The sequence below is a fragment of the Pygoscelis adeliae genome, unplaced genomic scaffold, assembly GCF_000699105.1.
Source record: "Pygoscelis adeliae isolate BGI_AS28 unplaced genomic scaffold, ASM69910v1 Scaffold34, whole genome shotgun sequence".
In the NCBI taxonomy this organism is placed as follows: domain Eukaryota; kingdom Metazoa; phylum Chordata; class Aves; order Sphenisciformes; family Spheniscidae; genus Pygoscelis; species Pygoscelis adeliae.
In genome coordinates, this window is record NW_008824658.1 from 2,112,735 (window position 1) to 2,123,466 (window position 10,732).

A 10,732-nucleotide genomic window follows, 5' to 3' on the forward strand; every position below is an offset into this window, starting at 1 on the left:
AGCAGGAATCCCCACCTGCCAGACATCCTCCTCAAGGCTGCGTGCAGGACAACTGCTCAATCTCTTTCTATAAAGCATCTTATAACACATTTTTTTTCCCTCTGCAGGAAAAACTCTTGGAGCAGGAGCCTTTGGAAAAGTGGTAGAAGCCACCGCTTTTGGGCTGGGCAAAGAAGATTCGGTCCTCAAAGTGGCTGTGAAGATGCTGAAGTGTAAGCCCAGAGCAACTTGCAAAGGCTGAAATCCCCCAGCTCCTTTGGGCAGGATGTAGAGTGTGTTCACATGTGTTGGTGCTCCCAGGCTGCAACATCTACTTTTTTAGATGTTTCTGTGATAAGTACCGAGTGCTGGAATCACGCTGCTGTCATTTTTGTGGACACGTGTGGCCAAAGGCACAGACAGAGCACACAATTTCCTCTCTGAGTGTGTCTTCTCCTTTTGTTCCATATCTCTGTCTGCACCTTTTTCTGTCCTCCCCCACCATCTATTCCTTGTCCCTCCCTCACTCCTTCACACCGCCCTTTTCCTCTTGTCTTGCAGCGTCGGCAGACACAGATGAGCAGGAGGCTCTCATGTCTGAGCTGAAGATCATGAGCCACTTGGGACACCACGAGAACATTGTTAACCTGCTGGGAGCATGTACCTATGGAGGTAGGATCCCACAGCCCTGCTTCCCCCATGGACCCCTCCCATGGCCTGCTCCTCTGAGGCTGTTACCTCTCCTCAGTCTCACAACACAGATAGCTGATGACCTTGGCGGTCTTTTTTGAACCTATAACTTTGCAAGGGCCTGTGGGCTGGCCATTTCCGGACACTCTATGGGCAGTGTGGGTTCTGCTGCCCCTCCCAGGGAAAGCAATCCTCAGGACAGGTCACAGTAACATCACTTCTTAACGAACCCCTTCTGCCTCTCTTGCAGGCCCAATCCTCGTCATCACCGAGTACTGTCGCTACGGAGATCTGCTGAATTTCCTGCGGAAGAAGGCTGAATCCATAATTATCCAGGACTCTGCCCTGGACACCTCTTTAGACAGCACTGCTGATTACAAAAACGTTGACCTAGAGAAGAAATACATCCGCAGGTAAAAGCAGAGCTCTGGTGGCCACAGGGCTGAGCAACGCAGGGCCTGAGTACTTGCTGTGAGACGTGCGCAGAGGGCTGTGCTGGGGAGAGATTAAGGCCAAAGGTCTGGGGACTTGCAGAATACCAGGATGTAAAAGCCACTGGGGTTGTGTGTGTTTAGACTTGGTTACACTCCCGAGTTTTTTCAAAGTCTTTGACAGTGGTCGTTGAATATCCCACAATAAATCCAGGTTTCAATCCAGTCTGCCCTCCCACAATCTGGAATCAGGACTTTTTGGCTTCCTGCACTGTTGGGCACGTGGGTTTTGTAGGACAAGAGGCTGAGTGCTCCCCATCAGCCAAGGGCAGCCCCTTGACAAAAGGGGAGCAGTACTTGGAGCCCCATACCACAGGGCACCTAGGTCCCCTTTCTGAATTGGCCTCAACGTTGACTTTCCCCTTGCCCTTAAGCCTCTAGCTAAGCCAGTTCCTGCAGGCACGGATGTGGTTTCTTCTCTCAGTGGATGTGGAGAAGGGCAGAAGGTACTGCTGGCGGGTTGCTAACAGCCTGCCTCCATCTCTGTTGCTTCTGACTCAGTGACAGTGGCTTTTCGAGCCAGGGTTTGGAAATGTATGTTGAAATGAGACCTGTGTCATCACCATCTCCAGCGTCATCAGATTCTGCGCAAGCCAGGGGTGAGTTAAAGGCTCATTTCTGTGTTTTTATGATTTCTTTATTCTGGTGATCCTGTCTGGTTTAGCCCCAGGGAACCAGGATACAGCATAGCTTGCATTATTCGCCAGGTTTGCAGCAACTCTAAAATTTTGCTTCGCATTTCAGGGAAGAGCTCAGAGGAAGAAGATGAAACCAGGGAGGACCTCCGTCCCCTCAATCTCTCTGACCTGCTACAGTTCTCCAGCCAGGTGGCCCAGGGCATGGCATTCCTCGCATCAAAGAACGTGAGTGCCAAGAGGACAACTGCCCCCAGCACCCCCACTGGGAAATGCCAGTCCAGCCAGCAGGCACCAGCCATCCTGTCTGCACAAGGCTCAAGGCTCGGGATGTTTTTGGAAGGAAATTAACTCTATCCCTGCCGAAACCAGGACAGGTGGCCAAGCTCAAGCAAGCTGCTGCTGGAAATGGGCCTCTCTGCTGCATTTGTTGGGTTCAGACAGGCTGGGCCATGGTGCCTGGTGTCAGGCTTCAGAGCCTGTCTCCCACAGGCTCCGGGCAGGCCATCACGGCAGGGCAGTGTTACAGGGGGGAACCCAGGGCTGTGCATCGTGCTAGTCTCAACGGTTCTCCCCAGCTTTTACATGAGGTCAGGAACTTTGATGCAAAGCTTTCTCACATTGGCAGCTTCCCCACTGCCCCAGGGACAAGGAACTGAAAGTGGCCGTTGAGCTGTCTGCCAGAGCTGGCTCATTTAGAGTACCAGAGAGTAACCGTATGACTGTTTCGGAGATGAGAGCACAGTGTCAACAGCCCCTGGCTCTGAGCCTCCGCCCATGGGGAAGACGACGGCCCCATGAGTGATTAAAGGACATGGCATGAAATGCCACAATGTCTTAGCACTGCAAATGAAGTGGTTGAAAGAGAGCCCATACTCCTTGTACATGACACAGTGTCTCTTACAGGGGCTTTTCAAGCAGTACATGTTCCCCTTGCCCCTCTAAGTGTTGTTTCGGTGGCAGGCCTGGGCCGCAGGGAATTAGCTGGGACTGCCGGGGGACATCGGCTGGGTCTCAGTTGCGCTCTCTTCTCCCCAGTGCATCCACCGTGACTTAGCAGCCAGGAATGTGCTCGTATCAGATGGACGGGTAGCCAAGATTTGTGACTTCGGCCTGGCCCGTGATATCATGAATGACTCTAACTATGTTGTAAAAGGCAACGTAAGTAATTAAAATGGGGACAAGAGAAGGTACAAGGGTAGGGCGTGGCTGGAGCACAGAGGACAGGGTGTAGCATAAGCTGCCAGCTTGTCCCAGTCTGCAGGACTCTTTGCTCTTCCAGGCCCGACTGCCCGTGAAATGGATGGCCCCAGAGAGCATCTTTGACTGCATCTACACAGTGCAGAGCGATGTGTGGTCTTACGGCATCCTTCTCTGGGAGATCTTCTCCCTTGGTAAGAAAGAAGCGAGCTTGTAAAGCTCGTTTTCCATGGCTTGCCACAGTCCTAATGTCACTGCAGAAAAGTTTCCAAGAAAGGAGGAAGGTTGACAAAAATCTAGGTTTTATCAGGGCTGTAAAACACTGTTACGCTTCCAGAGGGACCATTAAAAACAATGGATCCTGGATGATTTGCTCTGAACTCCGAACTCCCTGAGAACGAGTAGCTGGGGCGATGCTCCAGGCTGCCTCTTCTCACCCCACAAGGCTGGAGTGTTAAAGCCTCTGATCTAAGAGCCACCTCTGTTACTGCCACAGGTAAAAGTCCGTATCCCGGCATGGTGGTGAACAGCAAGTTCTACAGCATGGTGAAGCAGGGATACCAGATGGCCAGGCCCGACTTCGCTCCCTTGGAAATGTGAGTGGATACGCTGAGGTGCACACAACGGGTTACAGGGTGGCTGGAGCCGCTTCATGGGGGCAGGCGGGGACATGGCACAGGGACCTTGGTCACAGGTCTGCCTGCTGCTCCCAGCTGTGTCTGCCCTTGCAGTTCAGGTTGGATCCTACCAGGCTGCTCCTTGCTCCTGTAGGAAAGCAGCACCTGGGGGAGTCAGTTATGATGCTCCACCCGTATTTCCTCTGTTTATGTACAGGAAGGTGGGAGAGCTCATGTTATATGCCTACATTCCTGAACTTGGTGGATTTTTCTTTTTTCAGTCAGCTACTTTTGACCCTAGGACTGTGAGAAGACAGGCCCGAGTAGATTACAGGAGGGGAATGAGTTTTAGCTTAAAGAAAAAAGTACTGGAGGCATAAAGCCCCTTGTTGATGGATTAGAGAACTTTGCTCTATCCACTTCTATGCTTGCCTTTCCCTGGAGCACTGCACGTGCACTGACCACGGGTTTTATAGACAGGAAGACAAGGGACTGCTCAGTACTGTGTGCCTGAAATAAAAAGTGCTGCAGGAAAGAGCCCGGGGGTGCAGACCCTGCAGCAGCTTTGCAGCAGCAGAGTGCAACCACCCTGTCCCTGTTTGGCTCCGCAGGTACAGCATCATGCAGGCATGCTGGAGCCTGGAGCCCACGCAGAGACCTACCTTCGACCAGATCGGCTGCTTCATTCAGAAAGAACTGGAGGTGCATAAGGAACAGGTGAGGACCTTTGGAGGGGAGAAGGGGGGAGACATGCTTTCCCCCTACGTGAACGTAGCTCCTGGACGACTTTCCTTACCTTTAACTGATGGGAGCAGCTTAGTGTTGGTGGAAAGTGCAGAGCGGCATCTAGATTTCCCCATGCTGAAGGGTTAAGTCGCTCCCCACCGTGATCAAAGGAGGCTGGACAAAGAAATACAGCTGCTTTGCAGCAACTGTTATGGGCAGCAATATGACTACCGGTGCAGCAGCCCTGCCCCATTCCCCTGCATTTGGTGTGCAGCTGGACGAAAGGCGCGCTGCCTCCTGACTAGCTGTCCTGCAGCTCCACAAAAGCATGGGCATGCCTGTCCTGCAGCTATGCCCTGCAGGCACAGCAAAGGGTAATGCTGAGTTAGCATCCCCAGCTGGTCATCCGTGCAGAAACAGATGTCGTACACCGTTATCATAGAATGGTTTGGGTTGGAAGGGACCCTTAAAGGTCATCTAGTCCAACCCCCTGCCATTGAAGGGACTGAAACACACTTGGGGTGGGTGGGGTTTTTTGCTTTCAAGGACTACACCAACCTCCCCTCCACTGCTGAGGAAGACAGTGGCTGTGATACCTCTGGCTGCTGTGAGGAGTCCTGCGAGCAAGAGGAGAGCGGCCAGCCCCTCCTCAAGAGCAACAACTATCAGTTCTGTTAGCTGGTACCATCGCCCCCGGGGTAGATCCCTGTCCTCCCAGCTCTGCAGAGCGCACGGTTCTGCTCTGCCCTAGGACACAGATTCCTTCTGCTTTGGCTCTCCTCTCCGTGCTTTCTGAAGTATGAGTGTTACTGACTCCCTCACTGAAAGGATAGCGCTGGAGCGACTCAAAACCAAGACTCACCATGGGGTCCCTAAGGTCTTATCTCAAGCATAGCACAGAGTTGTTAGGATGATAACACGCTCCATCGCTACAAGGTACAGAGCGGTCCCTGTCACCTGCCTCCCCACCCCCCGGAGGAGGCTGTGGGGTGTTTGTTTTTTGTAGTTTGTTTTTAAAATACCAGTTGCAGCCAAGTGAGACACTTCCAAAAGTCACTCACGTGAGTGAACCCTTGTGTCTTATGAGCACATCTTGAACTAAGTCCCAAAGCTGGACCCGCTCCACACACCAGAAGCAGCCCTCTTTCTTGGTGGTCCTGCTCGCTCTCTTCCCTTTGTCAGTCTGACCCTGGATGTTGCAGAGCGAGTGTTTAGATATAGGTAAAGCCTCTACTTAGCATTAAATATGCATTAACCTCTACATTTCCTCATGCAATCTACCTCTCTGCAGCTGGTGCTTCTGCAGGGAGCGTTTGGGAGACAACCCCAGGGTTATGTGAACTTGTGCCCCAGTAACAGGACAGAGGGGCGGTTATTTCTCAGGTAAAATACAGAAGTAACCAGTGCTCTTCCACGTGAGCACCGAACACAATCCCAATCCAGGAAAGAACGGCAGCTTAAACACATCTGGAAATGATCAACATAACACATATCCTACAAAACCTCTGAGCTGTTAAACATGTAGCAATCACTGCCTTTGTCACAATTATGCTCTTGTACATATTTTCCTGAGTGTATTTTGAATAGTACAGCTGAGGTAATTTTTTTCATAAGCTAGGGCCTAATGCCCTTAAACTTATTTCTCATCTAGCTCTTGTTCAGTGTAAAAATGCCACAGCCACCTGGTCCTGTGTAGCCATCAGAAGTAGCTAAAGAACCTTCTTAGCTTCACCTGACTCGGCGGGTAAAGGATCAGTATTCCAGATACAAGCACTGACAGGGCTCAGGCAAACTACAGCCAGACAGAACGACTGTATGGCAGGTGGCCTTTGTCATACTGCGAGCAATTACATTGTGGCCACTTCTGATTATATTAAACCTGGTTTTATGCTAACACCAAGTGATTCATTCCTCCTTACTAAATAAAAAGCTAATGTATTTCTATCTGTCAGCATTACAAAGAATAAAATAAGATGTTTAACAAAACAAGTCTCTTCCGGGGCTTTAAGGACTGTTCTCAGGGGAACGGATCAGAGCACGGGTGATGCACTGGCCCATCCCCTCACACCCTGCAACTCTGCTCCAATTCCTGACACACTTCTCATTGCCAGTTCTCAAAACCATTCACTCTTGTGTAATGCAAAAACTTCTTATTAAAAGCAAGGTTTTAAAGCACTTTGCTCTGGCTGGCTTGTCTACAGTTGTGAAAAATGAAGTAGTCCCTGTGCATGGGTATAATGGGGGAGTAATTTCAGTCGAGATGATGGGACGTCTGACAACGGTCACTGTGTTCGAGACGGGCACGCGGCAGCAGCCTGCGTGGCAAAGGCAGTGCAACGCTGAGGGCGGGGCAGAGGCAGAAGGGCCCTGGTGACCAGCGACCCAACCTTACTGCAGCAGAACCTCCTGTAGCAGTGGCTTAGACGCAGCAGGATCTCCAGCCCAGGCTGTTAAACGCATCCTGAAGAGAAGTTACTGTCACCTGCTGCAGACTCTCTCCTATGAAAGTCACCTCAGGAGCTGCCCTGTGCAGGGAACTGCAGAACAAGAGCAGGTAGACCAGGGGAATCGACCATCTGCAGAAGCTACTTTCTTGCCACTTAGAAGAACCATACCTTAGCTATATTTAGCGGGACAATTTTATTCGACACTCTGGTGAGGTGGCCCAAGCAATGTCTTGAGGTGGTCCTCTCAGAACACCTTGCTTCTGAGAATACCAGGCTTTTCCCCACCACCATGGCAGTGCAGACTGGAAGCATGGGGTACGTGCACACAGTGTTTGTGCCCTTTCCCGCTGCGGTCCTCCAGGTCTTGTACACAAAAAACAAGTCACTTGGCCACAGTTTCACCCCAAAAATTGGAGATAATTTATTAAACTTTATCACTGACTGAAAAAAGTCACTAATGTCTCTTATAATAAGTTAATGTTCTTAACAGAAAAACCCCAAGCCATCATTACTGCATTTGCTCAGACTTAATACATTTACTTTAACAGTACGGTACTCAATAGGTTCCCCTTCACAGAAGGGAGTTTTCAACCACACCGCAAGCTTCTGAATCTTCCCCGCTGCTCGCTCGGACAAAGTAAACTCCCTGGATGGCCACTTAGCAGTCTAGCATCCCGCTGCTCTCCTCTGCGGCTCACAGCAAACACCCATCCACCTTCACTTTCATCACCAGCAATAGCAAAGGGAGCCGGCAGCAGGCGACGCACGTAGCTTTACAACCGTAGCCCAAGGTGTTCTTCGGACGCGCTGTAGGGACAGGGAGGTCCCAGCCCAACTCCTCTCAAGGAGCTGATAAAGCACCCTGGGCAGCATGAGACTTCTCTAACCCACACAGCGCTGTGCGGACACGGGCAGGGCAAAAACGACACCTGACAGAGTGCCGAGATTGCACACGTGGATGCAGCTCTCCCAGCGCCTCCTCTGAGGGCGGAATACCAACCCCTGCTCGCTCTGGTGACACTGCATTCATCGTTTCTCCTTGATCCCACAGACAGTCTTTGTGATCCTGTTCTAAGGGCAGGACAACAGAAATGCAAGTCCTTGAACAGAATAGAACTGCTAAAAAAACAAAAAAGCGTTCAAGGGACGACACAGAAATTTTGAGTGTCCTTCCCCTTTCCACAGTCACCACCTTACACAGCGCTCACACAGCCCTCCAACGAGCTTGGTTCCCCTGGGGCTCACCCGGTCAAGTCTTACCTTAACATACAGAACACTTTTCACTCACTGTATGTTTCAGCTTCTAAGTTATTAGTGCTCATGCGAAGGGACAAACAATTCTAGAAACTTTCTGCAGCCGAAGCACCCACAATCCTGGACCCAGGAGCGCAGCCTCCAGGGGGGCTCCCCAGATACGGCGCGTTAAAGCTACATGGCTCCTCCGCCTCCTTGACTAAAGACTCCTCGCAGCCAATGCATATGAGAGCTCTGCAAGATTTCCAAGCAGGCATCAGTGTCCTAAACTAATCTATTCAGAACGTTTTGGGGGAAACCATCTTAGCTGTCTGCCTTTCATGCCTGCTCCCTCACCCCCAGCCCTGCAACCAATACGCACAAAGAAGTCAGCAAGCAAGATTCAGAATTAAAACACCTGCGCGCTTGACCATGCATACTCCCCGCTACCAGAAATGCCTCTCCCTTCTCCACTCGCCAGCTGCAGGGAGGGCAACATTTCACACCACTGAACAGTGGGTCCATCGCACACCTCGGGAGGCAGGTGCAGCCTTCAGCAAGGGGGGTGACAGACCCACGCTCACAGCAGCTATCATGACACTATGGAAGCACACAGCTCTTTGGTCATTAACAGCAGTCAAAGCCACCGGCATCACATCTCCAACCTGTAAAAATAAACTCTCAAGCCAGACAGCTGCCCAAGCCTTGAAGAAACTGGCTCAGCCCACCCATCCACACGACCAGAGAAAGAAACCAACACGCTGTTTTGTTACTCAGCAACCTCTATCATCCTCCTGCTTCCCCTCTTCATCCTCTTCTGTTTCTGTTTTAATCTGGGCCACTCCGAGCCGGTAGAGAGCATCGCGAATTACCACCTCCCCAGGCTGGCAGCTCTGTACGATCTCCTGGATCTGCCGATTCACAATTTCCCTGCTGGTGAGAAAGTCCATGAGGCGGTTGTAGAGGTAATAGTGCGTGGCGTTCTCGAAGGTGATGGGCCTTTGGCGGATGTTGCTAGTTTTGCTGTCGTTGATAGCAGCGATGATGGCGCTGTAAGGCTCCAGCTCTCGGCACAGGGAGATGCAGTGATGCCGAGCCGTTGGATCTTGGTGGTTGTTCTGCTCCGAACCCGTGTGAACGATTCGGCGTGCCGACGACTTGGTGATTGGGTGCTGAACAGAGTGCTCAGCCACGGTCATGTCTACGCTGTAGTGCTGGTCTAGCAGTTCAGGGCAGGACACATACTGGGAGAGAGGGAGAGAGGCACCAGGTAGAACAAGAAGCAACTTCCCCACAGCTAAGAAGAACAAGTCGAAACTACTGTTTGGCTGAACTCCAACCAGCATTACGACCCAGGGCGGAGGGAGGGCTAACTGATTCAGGCTTCCCCTAAATGCCACAAAGGTGGTTCTGTGCACTCCCTCCGCACTCGTATGCCCTCAGAGACAATCCCAAGGCACTAGCAACCCTCTTCCTCTTCCATTTCTCAAGTAATAGCAGTAGTTTGCGAGAAGTGAGTTGCTGTGTCAAAATAAGCAACATGCTCCAAAGTTCATGATTTGAACTGTTACAATGCACTTCCAGCACAGCTCTTCCTGTTAAGGAGCACGAACCTAATACAATGCCTCAAGCAACACGTAACACCTTCCGCTATGCTCAGAAGCTATGCACTGGCAAAGCTGTGAGTCGGGAGACACTTATCAGGTCAAATTATCTTGAGGCACAATGCAGGTTACACATACTTTTGTTAAATTTTGTTTTTTATTATTATTATTTTAAACCTCACTTGAAACTTCTCCATATTGGACTGGCATAGCAGAGTGCAAAAGGTGGACATAACTAACCGTTGGAGGATCCATGGGGTCAGAGAAGCAGCCCTGGTTTTTCCCCCACATCTGGGAAGTCAGGCCAGGACAGCAGATGTCTGCGCACAGTGCCACTGAAGAGGCTGTATCAACGACATACACTGGAGGCCAGTGACGTGAGGAAACCAACAAGTCCACATGATCCCGGGCATTTTCTCCTCTTACTATGTACTTTGAGCCACACACAACCTGGAAAGAAAAGGATTAATACCAAACAGCACAATAAAATTGAAAACTTCAAAAAAAATATACAGTCTTAAAAAAATTAAGCTTTCTTTCAGGTATTCCAGACAATACAGTAACCAGACAGTTACTTTCTCTAAAGATATTCCGTTTCCTCCTCATACACATTCACTCTATCTCGTTCAGGAAGAGGTGATTTTCAACTCCACCTCAGCAGCAACATCAAAACCAGGCTTCAGATCACTAGCTGATCTTGAAATCTCCTGCAGGACTGCTCATACTCCAAGCCCCCAAGGCAGCTTGTTTCATTCCCAAGGCTCAGAGAGGCCCATTTCATTGCTTCTATTTAACGAGGGAGTTCCACACTGGTAAGGCAGATAATAGTGAATAACAAGGTAAGAAAAAACATCGCTGACTCCAGCCTTCCTTACCTGATGTGGACACACTTTGTAGATTTTCCCTCCTGTGTGATGAGCAGAGGCTTGTGTGATGCTTGTCCCATTCTGTACAAACTCATAGAGAGCCAGGAGGGAGTAGCAGAGCTGGTCCTAGAAAAGACAGGTCCCAGAGAAAGTCTGTTTGTGGCTAAAATTAATGGACTCCTCCAGAGAGGGAGAAGGCTGCAGGCAAGGTCTCCCAAATCCTAATTTGCACTTCATCCAATAA

The 10,732-nt window shown here is 50.5% G+C and overlaps 2 protein-coding genes across 2 annotated transcripts in view; one reads left to right on the forward strand and one right to left on the reverse strand.

Annotated features, from left to right (window-relative positions):
* CSF1R (colony stimulating factor 1 receptor) overlaps positions 1–5,294 on the forward strand; it is a 21,771-nt gene extending 16,477 nt beyond the window's left edge. Inside the window, exons 13-21 of the mRNA XM_009322650.1 lie at positions 541–651; positions 920–1,082; positions 1,662–1,759; positions 1,905–2,023; positions 2,834–2,956; positions 3,078–3,189; positions 3,492–3,591; positions 4,224–4,329; positions 4,885–5,294. Coding sequence (XP_009320925.1) covers positions 541–651; positions 920–1,082; positions 1,662–1,759; positions 1,905–2,023; positions 2,834–2,956; positions 3,078–3,189; positions 3,492–3,591; positions 4,224–4,329; positions 4,885–5,016 — 1,064 coding nt within the window. The 3' untranslated portion in view covers positions 5,017–5,294. The remainder of the gene's footprint in view (positions 1–540; positions 652–919; positions 1,083–1,661; positions 1,760–1,904; positions 2,024–2,833; positions 2,957–3,077; positions 3,190–3,491; positions 3,592–4,223; positions 4,330–4,884) is intronic.
* Positions 5,295–7,171: 1,877 nt separating this feature from the next.
* HMGXB3 (HMG box domain containing 3) overlaps positions 7,172–10,732 on the reverse strand; it is a 19,572-nt gene continuing 16,011 nt past the window's right edge. Inside the window, exons 17-19 of the mRNA XM_009322652.1 lie at positions 10,498–10,614; positions 9,863–10,072; positions 7,172–9,262 (exon numbers count right to left, since the gene is read on the reverse strand). Of these exons, the coding sequence (XP_009320927.1) occupies positions 8,792–9,262; positions 9,863–10,072; positions 10,498–10,614 (798 nt within the window). The 3' untranslated portion in view covers positions 7,172–8,791. The remainder of the gene's footprint in view (positions 9,263–9,862; positions 10,073–10,497; positions 10,615–10,732) is intronic.